The 20,468-nt window shown below is 38.5% G+C and overlaps 1 protein-coding gene across 12 annotated transcripts in view; it reads left to right on the forward strand.

Moving 5' to 3' along the window:
* UBE2Q2 (ubiquitin conjugating enzyme E2 Q2) overlaps positions 1 to 20,468 on the forward strand; it is a 58,655-nt gene that overhangs the window by 1,418 nt on the left and 36,769 nt on the right. For 8 of the 12 annotated variants that reach the window (XM_024232681.3, XM_024232683.3, XM_063716245.1 and 5 more), the window contains 2 exons: positions 9,840 to 9,941; positions 15,377 to 15,481. In XM_024232681.3, the coding sequence (XP_024088449.1) occupies positions 9,840 to 9,941; positions 15,377 to 15,481 (207 nt within the window). Of the gene's footprint in view, positions 1 to 9,495; positions 9,517 to 9,839; positions 9,942 to 15,376; positions 15,482 to 20,468 lie in introns of those variants that run through there. The other 4 variants (XM_024232684.3, XM_054532953.2, XM_063716244.1 and 1 more) reach the window with 2 other exon arrangements.

Below are 20,468 nucleotides of genomic sequence, written 5' to 3' on the forward strand. Positions count from 1 at the left end.
ATAGGTGAAAGGAGATACGCGCCAGGGCTGCTCCCCAGAAAGATCACCTATGTCACAAAGCCGAAAAGACACTTTTAAAAACTCACTCATTAAGCGGAAATCTCATTAGAAACCCAAGGCTTGGTAAAGGAATTGATGTATTGAGTGAGTTTCTCCATAAAAGTGTATCGTGAAGCTATTCGTCGTGAAATTGATGTAGGATATTGGTCCAAACTGCAGAATATTCTCTTGGTTATAATAGGCGTCAAGGTGGTGGCTTCGGGCTCCTTTTCAAACATGGCTAAAACCAAGTCTGTTGTTTTTAACTCCCTTTGGTTGAGTCAGTGGGTACTCAAGTGCCTGCAGGGTGGCTGGCGTTTACAAAAACCTTGATGTTATAATTGACCTTAAAATGGTTACCAGACTATCTGGGGAGAAGATGTGTTAATTTCAAAAAACAACAACAACAACAACAACACAGTGCTGTACTGAGGAGGTAATTCATTTATTGAATGAATACGTCTGAGTGTTCTGGGCACTAGTGTTGCAGAATTGAGTGAAGTAGTCCTCGCTCTCAGAACTCAGTCTTCTTGGGGGAAGAGTTCAACAAAGTGACATCTCCTGTGGTATCGTGAAAGCCAAAGGGAGCAACTAATTTTGACTTGGGGGAGGTGCGCTTCAGGGAAGGCTTTGATGAGAGGCTGAGACAGTTAGGGATGAGCTTCCACAGGTGAATACAATTTTGGAAGGCTGATGGAAGGGCATTTTAGACTGAGGAAACTCCACCCAAAGAAGACACGGAGATTTGAGAAAGGGTGGTTTCCTTAGAAGTAGAAAATTTATGCTCAGACTTGAGAAGCCCACGATATAGGCTGGAGAAGGGGAAGATTTTCCAAGAGTGGAAAACAAAGTGTAGTAGTTGTCATGAAGCAGGTGTTTTAAGGAGACGGGCCTGAATGGCTTCGAGGGTGATTACTCTGGCAGAAGTTAGGGCATGGCCAGGAAAAGGTAGGGCTGGTTTGAATGATAGGAGACTGAATTTGTAGGCTGTGGGGAGCTACTAAGTTTACTCAGGTAAGTTGGGAGAATGTATCTGCCATCCAGGATTAGAAGTGGTTCTCTACAGTGGGTGGCATTAGGAAATGTGGTTATCCCAGTGGGGGTGGGGTGGTTTTGTTGCTGTGCCAGCATTTAGTGCTAGGAGTACAGGGATACCAAATGTTTTGTAACGTTCAGGCAGTCTGCCACAGCAAAGAATTATCTCAGCTAAAGTGCCACTGATGCCCCATCGAGAACCATATTGAAGGCTGGTAAGAGTCTGCTGCAGATAAAAATGAGGAGTGATGACCTGGATTAGGCAGTGGCAACAGAAATGGAGCAAGAAGTGAATGTGACACTTTCAGTACAAGGAGGATTTAGTGAGGACTAGTGTAATGGCACCCACCGCTAGGTAGAAACTATTAAAATTGAGGTGCTAGTGAAATATGACAGACTATCAGGAGATAATTATCATGGCAGCTGCTCAGTACAAATGTCTGCTAACTTTTTATTATGGAAAATCATCAAATGTACAAAAGTTGAACAGTGTAATGTAGCCAGCCTCAACAATGATAAACTTTTGGCTAATCTTCATCTGTACTCCACTTTGGATGATTTTGAAGCAGATTCCAGACAGATCACTTCATCTGTAAATATTTCTGCTTGTATCTTTTGAAGGTAAAAGACTCTTTTATTATTATTTTTTGAGACGGAGTCTCGCTCTGTCGTCCCAGCTGGAGTGCAGTGGTGTGACCTGGGCCCACTGCAACCTCCGCCTCCCAGGTTCAAACAATTCTGCTGCCTCCGCCTCCCGAGTAGCTGGGATTACAGGTTTCCGCCACACCTGGCTAATTTTTGTGTTTTTAGTAGAGACGGGGTTTCACCATGTTGGCCAGGCTGGTCTTGAACTCCACCTCAAGCTTCCAAAGTGCTGGGATTACAGGAGTGAGCCACCGTTCCTGGCCGTAAAGACTCTTTTAAACATGGGTGACTGTTTTGATAAAATGACATGGCTTGTTCATGTCGATACCATTTGCTTAGAAGGGAAAGATCAAGGGAAAAATGGGGTTGGATTTCAAATGATTCGGTTTGATTAATGATTTGTTATTCTCTAAAGTTGTAACTCTTGAAAAGGTAATGAGTTTGACTTATTCTTTAACTTTTCCTCTTTAAGACAGTTCACATATTTGAATTCTGCATGCTAGGACTTGTCTTCTTTATACTTACCAAGAAACATCCTTATGCAGTTTCTCTAATGTTTGAGAAACTAAGTTGTTTTTTACACACGTGCATGCTACTTTCTGAAGAGTCCTGTACAGGTGCTCTGCTGGCTTTTCCTTTCAGGTTTCTGTATCAGCTATATTTCCTCCTGTTGTGCCCCTGATCTCCACCCGTTAACCCTACCCCATTTGTCTTTATATGCCTGACCATCCCTCAAGGCTCTTCTGGGTCATATTTAGTTCATGCTGTTATTTCCCCTTCCTCCCTTCTTTAGTCCTTACTGTTTTTGCTTTGGTCATGTTTTCTTATGCTGTATTCTGTAAGCCTTTAAATTTTTCTTTTTATGGTGGCAGGGGAGAATATTTTATAATTATGCTTTGTGCTTTTTATCTTCCACTCAATAAATGCTTCATAAATATTTGAGTATATGGTGCTATTCTAGCTGTATTGTATTTGAACAAAAATCTTAACTGCCTTGTAAGTTAACTGCTAAGAATTTGTCAAAAGTGCAGAGATGACATCAGTAACTTGTCATGGATAGTACAAAAAGGTCTCTAAGGGCTTGATGGAAGTCTGTAAATTGACTTCATATGAGAGTGTAAGAAGTGAAAAAGACCAAAACAGAGTAGATGTTTTACTCTGTAGGCCGAGGGAATTGAGCTAATTCTTTTCCTGTTTTATAAATTTGTCCTGATCTTAAATAATGAAGGGAAAAGAGTGCTCTTTTTCAACCTCAGGGAGTCCTTTTTATTGTTTTCTGTGAAGCCATGATACGAAAGATTGCCTGTTATACAAACTTCAGTGTAGTTTTTGCATCTTCAGTAAACTAACCTGATTGCCATCTAATTAGTTGTTACAATCACGCCGAAATGCAAAGCAGCTTGTTTTAATAACCTGTTTAGCCTTATTGGGAGCTAGTACATGGCTTTAGTCGTTTTGAAGTATTTAACATAACTTGGCAACTCCATTACTCCTTTTATGGACTTTTTGGCATCTGGGCACTCTTGGTAGGGAATCACTGTTTTAGAATGAAAAATCTCCCCCAGGAAGTAAATTAGCTAGTAAACAAATGAAACTTCATTTTTTATGTTACTTGTAGAGCATAAATTATTACCCTTTCTGCATAAGTGGCTGTTTGCTAGGCTGCTTTTAGTGGGACACTGTTTTTGATTGGTTAATTAAATTTCTATTCATTATTGCCAAAAAGTGCCTACCCCCAACAGCAAGATACTAAATTTTAAAAATGTTGGAGCTGTGAATCTAGGAGGAAGTGAGAAGTTTAGCTTTTATTTAGTAGTTAGGAGCTTAAGTAAGTCACTTCTTTTACTGTGTTTCTGTATACAATAGGTAATATTTTTTGCCTTGCAAGACAGCATATAGAGGAAAGCTCTTTGGCAATGATATTATGTTCTACAAATATAAAAGTGCTGGTGTCATTTGTGGCTGAATAACACTTTATTTTGAAAATGCTTTATAACAGCTTTTCGTGGGAAATAAAGCACTGCTGTTAACTTCATCTTGCATTTTTCTAGTCTTTACTGTGATTAAAAAGTAGTCCAGTCAAAGTTGTGCAAAGGAAATAAACCTGGACTAAGGAGCCTAAGACTTTCTCTTTGGTTTGCCCTCCTGAGACAGATTACCTTTCCAAATTGGATTCATGGAAGAGCATTTGGAAATATCAGAACTGTCATGTTAAGCACCTAAGTGGTACTTTCATTCCAGAAGAATCATTGTTTTCATTTATCTGACCAATTTATAATATAGGGTCAAATTCCTGGTGGTTATCTATGCTCCCTCATCCCCATTTTTATACCTGTCCTTGAAAGGAACAGATATATGAAGAGGAGACTTAGGTTTCCCTTTTGTGAATAGTATATCCCTTAGTATCTTGATTTTTTTTTTTTTTTAATTTGGTTAAACATATTTAGACCTGGAAAAGGGTAGTATTTGATAAATGTCAGCTAGTTGAGGGGTGGGGAATTGAGTTGAATGGAGAATAGTCACTGCCAAATGTAAAGCATGACTGGAGAGCCAGAGTGATAAAGCAGGAGTCCCTTTTTCCAGATCCTTTCTAACAGTGTTATGTGATCTCTTCTAGAAGATTCTGAAAGATAATCCCAACTTGGAACCTAGGAAACCATCCAGTGGCTTTCTGCAGCTTAGGTGGTTCAGATCCCCATCAGCACCTTTTTCTGTGCCTCAGTTTGCTTACAATGATGTTCTCAGTAGCTGTAATTTGCTGCTTGTGTTTGAATACTTAAGCATTTTCTTTTTATCACGGGTATATAAGCATTTTTATTTCAACAAGTGTTAGAATTTTTACTCTGCTTTTGTGGGCTCTAGGTTAGCTACTTGGTTGTTTATTTGTAAAATGATTAGCAGGGAACCATGTGTATGCATTTTAAGTATCTTTTGTTGTCAGAGCAGTTAGAATTTTATTAAGGTACTATATGCTAATTCTGTCAATTTACTTCATTCTCCACCGCACATTTATTGAACAGCGAAGTATGAAAGTAATGTGTCCCATAATTGGCCTTCGGAAGAATTACAACTGCTGTTATCTCTGAACCTTCAAGAAGTTTGTGCATCAGTTTAAAAAAAAAAAATGAAATCCCTGAAGATAGCTGTGTCCTACATTTGGAAAGATACAAAAACTGACCATTCTGGTCAACCAGTTTTGGTTGCTGGTGCTTGAGATAGAGCCACACAATGGTCTGAGTGGATTTATGGAGAAAAATAGATACAGAAAGTTACTTCTAAATAAGACAAAAAAAAACTTTTTCTTAAGTAGTGACAGGTAAAGAGGTTGGCTTGGTTAATCTTGAGTTGTGTTTCTCTCCATTAAGACGGTTTTATGGTGGGGATGGTAGTGGTGATGAACTTGTTTGAAATTTGTCCACTTACAATAATCTTTATGGTAGCTGTCACAGACAACTTCATCCTCACAGGCCTTAAAATTACTATAAAACTAATAGAATGGATGAGGAACAAAGGACCTGACTAATTAGATGCTTAGGTAATTGTTCTGTGTTTTCATAACTGTGGTGAAAAAGAGCGGTGCTAGAAGCACTTAAACATTCTATATATGGGAAAACTGCCTGAATTTGTATTGGGATTTTTGAGCACCATTCACTGTTTAAAAACTGATATACTGTAGGTCATATTTATTTTAAAGAGAAGTGGTAGGAAAACTTATCTTTTTAAGATAGATATAAAGTTTAGTTAACCTTATAAAATTACAAAACTTAAAGCATGTGAAAGATTGAATATATTAATGCATAGGTGTAGAAATATTGGTCATTATTTTAGATGTCTTTCAAAGTAGATTGTCTCTTAAATATTAAACTGAACAAACCTTGAACATGATGTAGAGTTTGTGCTGAAGGTTAAGTTTCCTGGCGTGGTGGATATTTTATAATATGGAAAACAAAACCTTATTGTAAGACATTAAAAAAATTTTAGTCAAAACTAGGAGATATTACTTATAATTCTACCACTCAGAATATACCACTATCAGAATTTTGTATCTTTCCAGTTATCTGCTCATCTCTTTTCTCCGATGCTTATGTATGTTCCCTCTCCCTTAAAAAATCAGATTTTTTTGTAATCTGCTTTTTCACTCAACAATATTGTAGATCCATGTTATAACTTACTCCTCACGTTTAGGCAAGATGAATTCTGACCACCCCAAGGTGGCCAACCTTGTCCCTGTGATTCCAGATCTCCCAGAACTAGAGGTCTAGCTTCAGGGAAAACCCAGATTTTCTTACCTTAGCCCACCTGACAGCTAATCACTGGAAATGGGGTGGGCTGGTAGAATCCTTTGGTCAGGTTTTGTGTCAAGAGAGGGAGGAGGAAAGATGGGAGGGAGGTAGCAAAACTGGTCTCAATGGAACTGTGTAAGTTAATGTAGAATGGCAAAGGGATGTTTCTTCCAAGGAAAAAATTCTAAGGAAGGACGGAAAGTGGAGGGGAAGGCAGCAGTTCTCAGAGTTTTGGGGTCAGGACTCCTTTACACTCTTGAAAATATATTGAGGACTTAAGGGCTTTGGTTTATGTAAGTTATGTCTATTGGTATTTATCACTAGAAGTTAAATCAGAAATATTTAAAACATTAACTCTTTAAAAACTCATCACATATTATAAATGTGCTTTTATGAAACAAAATTTTCTAAGCCAAAAAATAGAATAGTAGCACAGTCTTACATTTTTTGCAAATTTCATTGATGTTTGCTCTGTCATTTGCTTTTGCATTTAATTTGTTGTATGATATTTGCTTGAAATAATGTAAACAAAACCCAACCTCATACAGATACCTGGTTGGAAAAATTCTGAATATTTTAACGGCCATTTTAGATAATTGTGGATATTCTTTTTTTTTTTTTTTGAGATGGGGGCTCACTGTGTTGCCCAGGCTGGAGTGCAGTGGTGTGATCACAACTCACTGCACCCTCAGTCTCCTGGGACTCAGGTGTAGGCCATCTTACTGGCTAATTTTTTGTGTTTTTTTGTAGAGACAGGGTTTTGCCATGTTGCCTAGGCTGCTTTTTTGATACTCCATCAAAACTTGGTCTTCTTGAACTTTGGATCTTTTACCCTTGCATGATATTATAACATCATGCATTGGTCATTTAGAAAATAATGGTTCACCGAGATCTTCTAAATGGTGATACATTTGATTTTACAGTATCAAAATACATTCATCAATATTGCCGTCAATGTTATCAGGATATTCTTGGAAAACAGTGGTGGATACAGGTTTTCAAAAATTCTAATTTTTTGTTCAAAAACTTGCATTTTATTATTAGCAGTTTTATTATTGAATTTTATTATGGCCTGTCTGTTGTTTTCCTTGAAATGACAGAATCTCATTTTTTGAGGAAAATGCCTGCCAAAAACCCAAGTTGAAATAACATTGTCAGTCATCCTTTCAAGTAAAAATGATATTCCATTTAAGTGGTTAATTCACTTCGTGACTTAGTCACACAAGGGTTTTTTCTCAGGCAGTCTGTAGGAATGCTCATGTACACTTCCCATTTCATCACTTGAAATATTAAAAAGACATATTCAAGGATTCAGATGTAGTAAAATTTTCACTGCTTCATCATAGACGTTCTTTTTATTTTTGAGACAGGGTCTTGTTCTGTCACCCAGGCTGGAGTGCAGTAGCGTGATCACAGCTCACTGGAGACTCGACCCTCTGGGCTCAATCAATCCTTCTGCCTCAGCCTCCCAAGTAGCTGGGACTACAGGCATGCAACCACCATGCTTAGCCGATTTTTGTATTTTTTTTGTAGAGATGGGGTTTCACCCTGTTGGCCAGGCTGGTCTTGAACTTCTGGGCTCAAGTGATCGTCCTGCCTCGGCCTCCCAAAGTGCTGGGATTACAGGCATGAGCCACCATTCCCAGCCTTATCGTAGACATTCTTAAATTAAACTGACCTTTTGTTGCCCTTCCTTTTTAAGCCTTTCCTGTGCATAGTGAAGAATACCATGACTGCCTTTATTTGTGCTAAAGTGCCAGCATTTTTACCCACCATTGTATCTGCACCCTTACAACATATGTCAACATGTTAGTATTCTTGTAAAAATAGTTTGGACCTGGGGTCTGAGGGCCCCACTTTGGGAACCATTGGAATAGGTACTTAGATCTGCAGTGTATCATATCTTTTCATCTACAAGATTAAAAACATGATTTCAGCTAATTGTTTTTGTAATTTTCTTAACATGGTTTTCAAGGGTTTCAGTCCAGAGCGACGACATGTATGTTTCTTGGCTTATGCTGAAGTTTACTAGACAAATACTAACCAAATAATGAGATCCTAAGTGTAGTTGCAGTTTCTTTAGCCTAAGGAAAAAGAAACCTAAAAACTAAAACAGTAAAAATGGTCCAGATGGTGTATTCCCAATGTGTGCTGAAGAATTTGAAGAAGAAAATGCAGTACTCAATAAGTGGTGTTAAGAACAGGATTAATTCTGGAGAGTTTCTCATTTAGCCTGTAAAGAGATTTGGGGCACAGTAAGAGTTGGAGGAACGAGAATGTAAATAACCCATTATTGACCAGGTATACTATTAATGATGTCCTCAATCAATACAACTTATTCTTAAAAGAACATTTGGTAAAATGCTTTAAAAATATTCAGTTTCTATGGCTTCAGCTATAAATCAGATTATAGTTCTCAAAGCAGTGTTTCCTAAAATCGTTTCTGTGAAATTGTTTTCCATGACTTGAACCTAGTTGTTCTGAAGCTAATATATAATAATAATGGCTTTTCCCCAATTTATAATAGAAAACCATACAAAGTAACAGAGTAAATATCTGTTAGTGGGTGAAAGCATATAATGCTTAGTTCATTAGCTTTTTAAAAAAATCACGTGTAATTGTGTTTTAAAAAAGATATGGGCCTGGCTCAGTGGCTCACGCATGTAATCCCAGCATTTTGGGAGGCTGAGGTGGGTGGATCATGAGATCAGGAGTTCAAGACCAGCCTGGCCAATATGGTGAAACCCTGTCTCTAATAAAAATACAAAAAATTAGCTTGGCGTGGTGGCACGTGCCTGTTATCCCAGCTACTTGGGAGGCTGAGGCAGGAGAATCGCTTGAACCTAGGAGGCGGAGGTTGCAGTGAGCCGAGATTGCACCATGCACTCCAGCCTGGGCCACAGAGCAAGACTCTGTCTCGAGGAAAAAAAGAAAATTATATATATATATATGTATGTGTGTATATATATATATATATGTAGTAATGGCATTTCTTGGTAGTACTTGGTTTGTGTGATAGATTAAAACATTAGAATTTCATGGTATTTGAATTAGTTTTCTATTGCTCTGTAGCAAATTTAGCAGCTTAAAGCAACAAACATTATCTCACCATTTCTGTGGGTCAGGATTTTGTGCAATTTACCTTGGGTTCACTGGCTTGGCCTTTCACCAGGCAGTGAAGGTGTTGGTGGCAGCTATGATCATCCTAAGGCAGGATAGGGAGAGAATGTAGATGTTGGCAGCTCCAAGCTCACTTATGTAGATGTTGGCAGGATTCATCTCACAGGCTGTGGGACTGGGCCTCCGTTTCTAGATGACTATTGGTCTGAGGCCTTTTATAATACCTCACCATGTGGGTCTCTCCATAGGGCACCTCATCACATGGCAACTGGTTTCCATCAGAGGGAGCAATGGAAAGAGCAGGAGAAGGATGAGCAAGGCAGACATCATAGTCTCTTTGTAGCCTAATCTCAGAAGTGATGTTATTACTTTTGCTGTATTCTCTTCGTTAGAAGTGAGTCCCTAGGTCCAGGGGTGGGAATTTTACAAGGGTGTGAATGCCAGGAGGTGAGGGTGATCGGGGCCATTTTAGAGGCTGCCTACAACTGTTGAAGAAAATCATTGACTTCTATGAGCTGTAGCAACAGGCAGTGCTATGCAAGGAGAATGGTTGTCTCAAAAGTCCAGCTCCTCACATGGTTTTTAATGTGTTGCCTTTTCCCCTCATACATTTTGTTTAAATCCATAATCATCTTGCCGTTTAGTGGTGTGGTTTAATTGCATATTTGGGTTAGTCTGTTTGTAATTGTTTAATATAGGTGTCTCTGTGTTAAACAGGAATCCTATCCATCTTCTTCACCCATATGGTTTGTGGATTCTGAAGACCCAAATCTGACATCAGTTCTGGAACGTCTAGAAGATACTAAGAACAACAATTTGGTAAGAAAATAAGCCAACCTATTTTCTCTTTTCCTCATGAATATTACATACAGAAATTAAATGTTAAGAGATAATGTGATATAAAAGCATGATTAATGATTATAATCTTGTAGGAATTAAAGACTAGTGTTTTTTTTTTTTTTTTTTTTTTTTGTCCTTCAAATTCTATTTACTACCTGGTCTCTCTCTTTTATTTCCCACATGTATAACCTTAATTTAGATTACAAATTAGGGATCTCTTTTTCCCTGAATTCTAACCATTAAGCCAAACAAGCATTTTGGGTAGAGACCACTAGCCAAGGTGGGAAGCAGAAAAAAGACCAAGGTAGAAGTGAAGGGAGAGATGAGGAGAATGACACCAGAACTAGTATGAGGGAATTGCCTTTTCTTTCAAGGGTCTGTAAGTCTGCAGTAAAAGAACAGAAAGTTTTATTTTTGTTTTTAGTATATAAAGAAATATAACTTTCCATGTTGAAAAAATCTTTAACTTTTTTTCTTGATTATAAAACTCATGAGCAAGCATTGTTGAGAAAATTAGTAAAATATAGACAGGAAAAAAAATTAAAATCTCCCATAATTTCTCTGCCTAATATAACCACTGTTGACATGATGGTTATTTTCTACCAGTATATATTTTTTCTTTGCTAGTAAAATACATATACCTTTATACATACGTTTAAATAGTTGAGGTCATAGTCTATATAGTTTTACATTATTTTAAAAAACATTTACTGGCCAGGTGCAGTGGCTCACGCCTGTAATCTCAGCACTTTAGGAAGCCAAGGCGGGCGGATCACTTGAGGCCAGGAGTTCGAGATCAGCCTGGCCAACGTGGTGAAACCCTGTCTCTACTAAACATACAAAAATTCACTGGGCATGGTGGCGCATGCTTGTAATCCCAGCTACTTGGGAGGCTGAGGCAGGAGAATTGCTTGAATCTGGGAGGCAGAGGTTGTGGTGAGCCGAGATCACGCTATTGTACTCCAGCCTGGGCAACAGAGCTAGACTCCGTCTCAAAAAAAAAAAAAAAAAAAAAAAAATTACTGTATTTTCCCATGATATCATACAGTCATTATAGAAAAATAATCATCATTATTTTCAGCTGACATGATTGTTTACCTAAAAATATTCAGAGGAACCAACTGAAAAAAAGAGTTTTTAAGATTACTGGTTGAAAGCTCTGTTGCATAAAAGTCAATAGCTTTCCACAATTTTAGCTATAATCACATAGAAGATACAGTGATAAAGTATTTTTTCAAGTATTTCAACAAAACTTAAATACCTAAGAATCAACTTAGATGTGCAGGACTTTTATCAAGAACATGACAGTTTTGCTGAGTGGAAGGAAAGATTTGCATTCTGTGTTCCTGGATGAGCAGATATCATGGTATAAATATGTCACTTATCGCCATGTCTTCATATTCGTAAGTGTAATTTCTGCTGGTTGTGCAGTGGCTCATGCCTGTAATTCCAGAACTTTGGGATGTTGAAGCAGGCAGGTTGCTTGAGCTCATGAGTTTAAGACCAGCCTAGGCAACATGGTGAAACCTGTCTCTACAAAAAATAACAAAAATTAGCAGGGTGTAGTGGCACACACTTGTAGTCCCAGCTACTGAGGAGGCTGAGGTGGGAGGATTGCTTGAGGTTGGGAGGCGGAGATTGCAGTAAGCCTAGATTGTGCCTCTGAACTCTAGCCTAGGTGACAGAGTGAGACCCTGTCTCAAAAAATATATATGTGTGTGTGTATATACATGTTATGTGTATATATGTATATACATGTGTATGTGTGTGTGTGTGTATATATATATATATATATATAAACTAAATTTCAGTACAAATCCCAGCAGGTTTATTTTTGGAAGTTGACAAAATGACTCTAACATTTGTTTAAAAGGGTAAATGATAAAAAAAAAAAACGAATAGACTTGTTCAACCAGATGTTCAGTAAAATGTTGTGTACTAACTCTGTTCCAGACAGATAAAGGCAATGGAAATTTAGAACCAGAGTCATGCAAATGAGAATTTAGTATAAGGTAAAGGTGGTATTCTAACTTCATAAGGAAAGGCTAGATTATTCTGTAAATAGTCTTAGGAAAACTATTTGAGGAAGTTTGAGTCTCAACTCTGCTTTTTGTCAAGATAAGTTATAGTTGTATAGTTGGTTTAAACACATCTATTCTTAAGAACAGAAGGCTGGGCGTGATGGCTCACGCCTGTAATTCCAGAACTTTAGGAGGCCCAGGCAGGCGGGTCAGTTGAGGTCAGGAGTTCAAGACCAGCCTGGCCAACATGGCGAAACGCCATCTCTACTAAAAATACAAAATTTAGCCGGGTGTGGTGGCATGTACCTGTAATCCCAGCTACTTGGAGGCTGAGGCAGGAGAATTGCTTCAACCTGGGAGGCAGAGGTTGCAGTGAGCTGAGATTGTGCCACTGTACTCTAGCCTGGGCGACAGAGTGAGACTCCGTCTCCAAAAAAAAAAGATATTTTAAGAGTTAAGGCTGAGGCTTGGCACAGTGGTTCATGCCTGTAATCTCAGCACTTTGGGAGGCCGAGGTGGGAGGATTGCTTGAGCCCAGGAGTTTGAGATCAGCTTTGGCAACATAGCAAGACCCTCTTTCTCTCTCTCTCTCTGTCTGTGTGTGTGTGTGTATATACACACACACACACACACACACACACACACACGAGTTAAGGTTTGTGTGGAGAGCCATGAAGGTAAGAGGTAAAAATTAAAAGCTAGATGGACACATGTTTACATCCCCAGCAAGGGGGTTGATGGGAAAGAATGGTAGACATAGTTCTGTTACTCTACCTCCTTTTAGGAAGTTGCTTCTGAAGATCTAAAGATAACGGTTTTGTAATAGCAAAAATGAGTTATTTTTCAGTATCTAAAATATTACATAAACACATTCATAAGGTTAAATGAAATAGGATATAAAATTGGTCCTAGTTTTTTAAAAAGTGAATATATTTACATGAAGGAGAAAACAGCTTACCTCCCACTCTTGCAGCCTCTGCCAGTTTATCAAAACCTAGTTTCTTGAGAGAATAAGCTACATGTTTTCACCTTTTTTCGCTGAAGTTATTATGATCTGGATTCTGCCTTCATCGTTGCACTAAAATTTGTCTCCTAGTTGCCAAAACTAGCGGCTCCTCTCTTAGTCCCCAAATTGACCCCTCTGCAGTATTTTGATACTGTCGATTGTTCCCTTGTTGAAACATTCCTGCATTCTTAATGTCCACCAATAAAGAGTTGGTTAAATAAAAATAGTGTATAGTTTTATAATAGAATATTCTGTTGTAGGCAAAAAAAAAAAAAATGCAGCCAGTCTTTCCATAAGAGCATGTGCAAAGTTCTAAGATATATTAAGTGAAAAAGCAAGGCATAAAATATTGTGTATAATTGGCCTCTTTAGTATACAATGTAAAAAAATCTATATGCTTGTTTATACTTTTTTCTTTTCCTGGTGGGTACAGGAAACTGTTAATAGTAGAACACAATTTAAAAAAAATTGGCTTCTGTGTCAGGCTCTGTGATAATTGAGTATAAAAGACAAATAAGGCATGTCCCTGTCCTCTGGGAACTGATAATCTAATGGAACTTCCGTCTGATTACTGTCTTGTTTTGATCTTATCACCCTGCCTTGGTCTCCTCTGATCTCTTCTTCCTTGGCCTACTTCTTCTCTTCTCATTCTGTGCTTTCTCTGAGTAATATTTTACTCCCATTACTTTAGTCATGACCTCTGTTCTAGGGATTCCTAAATCTGTATTCATCTCCAGAGTTTCAAACCCATATATCTGTCTGTAAATCATATATGTTAGGGAATCTCACTTAGAGTGCCATGGATATTCAAAATGATGACATTTAAATTTGCATTTACCCACCTCCTAGCATTCTGTCAGCCCCGTGTTTTTTTCTCAGTAATTCTCCTTGTGATTGTGAGTGGGACAAAATGAAATAATCAAACTAGTCACCCATACCTAAACCTGGGAACTGTCTTAGCGTTCTTTTATATACTACTGTTCTCTGACCCCCCCCAAACTAGTAATTTTCTAAGACCTGTCCTTCTGAATGTCTCTTACTATTTTCCCTGTGATCTCAGTTTCTTCCTCCCATCCCTCAAATGCTTTTTTGGTGTGTGGGGGAAGGGAGGAAAATTGAAATTCGTGGAAAATGTACTACCCTGTCTTTCCTGTTGCTTGGTATGACTCCACTACCCTGCTGCCTCTCTCCCCAGCACTCCTGGAGCCCCTTCCGTGCCAGAGGCCAGAGTGTCTAGGTCTGTGTCCAGATTGCCCTGCCTCATCTTCGTTATGCACTTAGCACGCAGTAGAGCGTATTGGGTGGATATCAGATCCACACTGGAGCTTGGTTTCCTTTTAAGCATGAAGATTTTTGTTGGATCCTAATTTACCGTTCAGCCTTCCTCATTTTCATTTGCTCTGTTGTCCACTTTGGGAAGGCTTATTCTTTGCTTCGTTAACCCATTCTAATCCTGTGTCTTCTTTCTTTGTCCTTTGTAAACCTGCTTCTTTCTTTTCATCTCTTTTCTTGGTCAGAGCCACCTAGGAAACTGTTCCTGACCAAGTGAAGTGAGTTGCCTTATTAGATCCCATTTGAGTCACCTTATACATTGAAAAACATTTTAAACAATGAAAACCATACTTGTGCACATGATTTACCTTGTTTACTTGTTGAAAGCAAATATGCTTACAAAACAATCTGGACTTAAACATGGAAATTTACAGTTATTCTTTGCAGTTTTCCTAGTGAATTATTGTTATTTTTTATACAGACACTTAAGAGCCTACTAAGTATCAAGTGTTTTACAGGTTTCATTTCATCTTTACCATTCTGGGAAAGTTTTCATTTCTTTGTTTTACAGATGGGTAGACTCATACTCAGGGAATTAGATAGGATATCCAAGGTCATCTAGATTGCCAGGCTCTGTCTACTAGATATTTGCTTCTGTATTTTTAAATGAATATGACTGGAATATATAATTTTGTAATCCATCTGTAACAACACTGCCTGTGTGTGTCTGGGTTATTTTTTCTGTTATTTTTTGTTTTTATTTTTTTGGTAGCCTCATTAATGCATTAATGTTCTCTTGTCTGAAGTTGTAAGTTTCTCAGAAAACAGGTTAGCAGTGAGAAATTGGACAATGTCTGGAACTTCCTTCCTCTGCCCTTATTGTTGTCATTCTGCTAGGTATCAGTTGTAGTGATTATACCCCAAGCCATAGTAACTTTCTTATACTAGAGGGTCCTGAAAATATTTTAAAGACTATTTTTTAAATCTGTAAGCTGCAGTTGAGCAGTAACAAACTTTTTCATTTCCTACTGGATTGATTACAGTAGTCATAACATTATTGATGTCTTCTAAGGGCTCTTTAACATAATGCTTATTTACTGAAATGTGTTTTGTAGCTTCGTCAGCAATTGAAGTGGTTGATATGTGAACTCTGCAGTTTATATAACCTTCCTAAGCACCTGGATGTTGAGATGCTAGATCAACCACTACCCACGGGTCAGGTAAAGTAAAAATTCTCTAGTGTTCAAGAGCTAAATAAATTGTCACAAGCAAAAGTCAAACTAGGATGATTTTTCTTTTTATTATTCAACTTATTTAGAAGTTAGTTTCATTTTTGTTCCTATTGAATTGTTTTGTTTGTTTTAGGTACTAAAAATAAACTTTTCATTCTTTGGAGCTGCTGGTATTTACTATACAGGCAAACAATTGCCCTTCTCCCTACCACCACCTTTTTGTTAATATTGCTGGTTTCCATAAATGCTCTTGCTTCTTTCATAGTTTGTCTTTGGTTATTCAATTACCTTCACCTAGCAATGTCATCTCCTTAAGTCTGTCTGTGCTTTTTAAAGACTAAACCAAATGTTATCTCCTGCAAGCAACAGAAATTTCCACTAGCTCACCACCACCACTAACTTCATTCTGGATTTACTTATTTAGGCATCTAAATATTTATTACCTATTTTTTTTTTTTTACTATAATACATGATAATTTAGCTCTTATACCACCCACTTACCACTCACCTCCCCTTCCTCAAATATTATCTTTAGTCATATAAGTAATCACTAATTATCATTAGGACTTTGTAGAGTAAAGCCAAGTTTTCTAGAATATTTAAGATAGGATATTTCCTTTCTTGGTGCAGCTTTTTGTTTTGCAGTGTCTTCCTCATAATAGTAATTTTTAATTTAAAAAATTCTGTTGTAGCCCTTTCTGTGAGGTTTCCCTTTCTTCTGAAGCCTTTGGTTCCTCTGTGCCCATCTTGGCAGGTGGTTCTTTGGGTTGGCTGTGTAGATGCCATCTTGAGGTTTTTCTCATCTGCTCTCCTACAGTAGATCCATTGTTTCTTGAATCCCATGCCGTCTTTCTTGGCTTACCCTTTCTCATTTTGCCTGACTATATTCTCAGGCAAAACCCTAAGAAAGCATGGAGCAGTACATTTTCTGAGCTCTAGCTTCTGAAAAATACTATCCAGTGTTTGGTTTTTGGAGCCAGACCGAGATAGGTTTGAATCTTTGTTCTGCTACTTACTGGCTGTGTGCCCTTGGGCTGATTCCCTAATTGTTCTATGCATCAATTTTCCATTGGCAAAATGGGGGAACCAGTAATAGTGTTAGTACCTATGTTTTGGGGGAACTATGAGGATTAAATGAGTTGTTACAAGTAAACCATTTAGAGCAGTGCCTGGTGCATAGCACATCCCCATCAGTGTTGACTTCTGTTATATTCTACCCTCCCTCACACTTGATTGGTAGTTTGGTTGATTATATATTTCTAGGTTGAAGATAATTTTACCTTAGAATTTCAAAGTCTGTGCTGTTGTCTTCTAACCAGTCGTGGTGGTGAAGCCTCATGCCATTCTGAGTTTCAGTCATTTACGTATGGCTTTCTCTCTGGAAGCCTTTAGGAGTTTGTCTTTTCCTTGATGTGCTGAAACAGCACAACAGTATACTTAGTGTGGGTCTTTTTTCACTCATTGTGCTGAGTATACCAAATGGATAGGTCTATGGATAGGCTCTTTCAAATTTGGAATGTTTAATCTTCTCATATTTTTGTTGTTAATTTTCTCCTTTCCATTTTATTTGTTCATTTCGAAGTGTCCGTTAATGGGATTTTAGACCTCTTCTTGTCTTGAGTCTTGTATCTCATATTATTTCTAAATTATTTTTCTTTAATTTTAAAATCTGAAATATTTTTCTTTCAACTTTTGGAAATGTTATTTGGACAGTCATAACTTTAAGTTTTATTTATTGTTGCTTAACCAATTATCCCAAAACTTAATGGCATAAAACAACAAATTTGCCTATCTGTCGCTATTGTATGGCTTAACTGGGGCTAGTTGGACAGGTTTTCTGCTGGTCTCATTTGGCAGCTCTCACTCTGTGGTTTAGATGGTGGCAGGGACTGGTCATCTGGATGCTCAGCTGCAGTAGAATGTCTGAGACGGCTTCTTCACCCACAGGTCTGCTGCCTTGGTGTTTCTTCATCTGGCCTTTCTGCATAGCGTCTCATCCTCTCGGGCCTCTTCATGTGGCTTCTCTTTCTCCAAGAGGATAGTCAGTTCCTATTTTTGGCTTCCAGAAGCATAGAAGTGGAGCTGCCAGGTGTTCTTAAGGCTTAGATCTGGAACAGGTCCAATATAATTTCTACCAAATTCTGTAGGTTAAAGTGAGTCTCGGGGCCAACCCAGATTCACTGTGGGATGGGCCCATCCAAGGACCGTGATGACAGGAGGTGTGGTTCATTGGGGACCAACTCCCAAGATGAGCCCTGAGTTCTAAGAGCCTTTTCTTCGCTGGTTATTTTTTGTTCATATTCTATTTTTGTTCCATGGATGTATTCATAAGTGTCTTTAAGGAGCTATTTTGATACTCTTTGGCCCTCTCCCTAGCATCTTTTTTCTTTAATAAATTTTTTTCTTAGTTTATTTTTGTCTTTTTTTTTTTTTTTAAACCTTTCCTCAGGTATCTATTCTATGTTGCTTATCATTTGTAGTCTTTTAATTCCCTTTTTTGTTCATATTTGAGAGGGGTACTAAAAGACCGATTGGGAGGCTGGATGTGGTGGCTCACACCTATAATCTCAGTGCTTTGGGAGGCCGAGATGGGAGGATCACTTGAGCCCAAGAGTTAAGACCAGCCTGGACAACATATTGAGACCCCATCTTTACAAAAAATAAAAAGTTAGGTCGGTATGGTGGCACCTGCCTGTAGTCCCAGCTACTCAAGAGGCTAAGGCAGGAGGATCACTTGAGCCTATGAGGTTGAGGCTGCAGTGGGCTGTGATCATGCCAGTTGTACTCCAGCCTGGGTGACAGAATGGAACCCAATCTCAAAAAAACAAAAAAAAAAAGGACTGAAAGACTGATTGGGAGTTCTTTGTGGCCAAGACTTGTCAACTGGTAGCTTTTAGTGGGAATTTAGGCTGATTCCCAATGGTTATTCCTACCCCTCTATCTTATCTCCTGGTGCAATCATAAATGATGGCTGGAACTACTCCATTCCTCTGGAGATGAAATCTGTGTTCTTTTGCCTGAGGTAGATGTATGTTTGCTTAGGTTCTGCTTAAGGAGATGTGGTAGAACAGTGTGTTTCAGGGCCTGGAAAATGTGTTCTGTATATAGGCTTTTGTTAATCTGTTTACAGTCTTGCCTATCTGTCCCACTCTCTGGGGTACCTAGTGTCTGAGTCTAGAGCCTCTTCAGGGTGCTGTGAGATAAATTTGCCTCCTTGTTATCGATATCTGCCTAACCTCCACCTTTGTTGGCTTTGCTCCATTAATTAACCATTTTCCATTTACTGTCATTGTCTAGTGGAGGTGAGTTCTGGTCTGCTGGTAACCCCATTCCTTTTTTGTAATTGTGTGTTTATTCTTCACCGTAATTCTAGTGGAACCTCAGGACAAAGAGCAGATGGGAGAAATATGTTTTCAGTATTCACTTTTCCTTCTGTTTCTTTTTTTTTTTTTTTTTTTTTTTTTGACAGAGTCTCTCTCTGTCGCCCAGGCTGGAGTGCAGTGGCGCGATCTCAACTCACTGCAACCTCCACCTCCTGGGTTCAAGTGATTCTCCTGCCTCTCAGCCTTCCAAGTAGCTGGGATTACAGGCACATGCCACCATGGCCAGCTGATACTTTATAAACATCTATGATCATCTGGCCAGTCTTTTTTTTTTTTTTTTTCCCCCTGAGTTGGAGTCTCGCTTGTCGCCCAGGATGGAGTGCAATGGCGCGATCTTGGCTCACTGCAGCCTCTGCCTCATGGGTTCAAGCGATTCTCCTGCCTCAGTCTCCCCAGTAGCTGGGATTACAGGTGTGCGCCACCACGCCCGGCTAAGTTTTTGTATTTTTTAGTAGAGCTGGGGTTTCACCATGTTGGCCAGGCTGGTCTCAAACTCCTGACCTTGTGATCTGCCCACCTTGGCCTCCCAGAGTGCTGGGATTACAGGGGTGAGTCACTGCATCTGGCCCCTCACTTTTCCTTCTGTAAGACATCTGCAGCTTGTGTTTTTCACTGAATATCACATGGACTTAATGCATAGAGAGCTGCCTGGTTTTTCATGATTGTGCCCACGATTCTATGTAGGGATATAATTTGTGAGTTCCTAATTTTGAATCATCCTTGCATTTCTATAGTAAACACCATTAGAATGGATATGGTAATATTTTATTTTTGGATTTTTACTTCTATATTAAGTAAGGTTATACTTTGTTTCCTTTTAGGCTCTTATTTCAGTATCAAGGGTATGCGGGGGTGACTTGGAAAGCTTTACATCTTTTTTTCTAAGATCTAGGGTGTAGATCTAGTTTACACAGTAATTTTCAACTGGAGGAGATTTTTGCCTCCCGTGGGACATTTGGAAATATCTGGAGCCATTTCTGGTTTTCACAGCTGGTCATGGTAGGGGTGCTGTTGGCATTTCTTAGGTAGAGGGGATGTCACTAAACATCCTACAACACATAGGAGAACCCTCCACAAACAATTGTCTGGCCCAATATATCAGTATTGCTGAGGTTGAGAAACCATGGTTTAAATAAAACTCCAATCGGGAGGATGAGTCTTTGACTGTCTTTTTCCTTTTTCTATGTATCGGTCTCCAGATTTTCCACTTCTTCAGTTGTAGTAACTGTAGATTCTAAAAAAAAAAAAAAGATCGCTTCACGTATACTTCTAAGCTGTTGTGTCGTATTCACATGTGGCTATATGCCATTTTCACTTCAGAAGTTTTGTTTATCTTGATTACTTACCAGAGGCGTGGCTGTTTTATTAGTCTTGTGAAAGAATCCTCTTTCAGTTTTATTTTTTAAATCTAGTGTTTTCTGTTTCATTTTTTGCTTATGTCTTAATTATTTCCCCCTTTTTATGTTGCTTTTTCTAGTTTAGTGGATTAATGTAATTTAAATTGCTTTTTAAACAAACATGTAAGGGTATACATTTTCTTTGGGTGCTGTTTGAGTTTATTGCACAAGTTTTATAATCTGTTTTCTAAGTAA

This window comes from Pongo abelii, chromosome 16, assembly GCF_028885655.2.
Source record: "Pongo abelii isolate AG06213 chromosome 16, NHGRI_mPonAbe1-v2.0_pri, whole genome shotgun sequence".
In the NCBI taxonomy this organism is placed as follows: Eukaryota; Metazoa; Chordata; class Mammalia; order Primates; family Hominidae; genus Pongo; species Pongo abelii.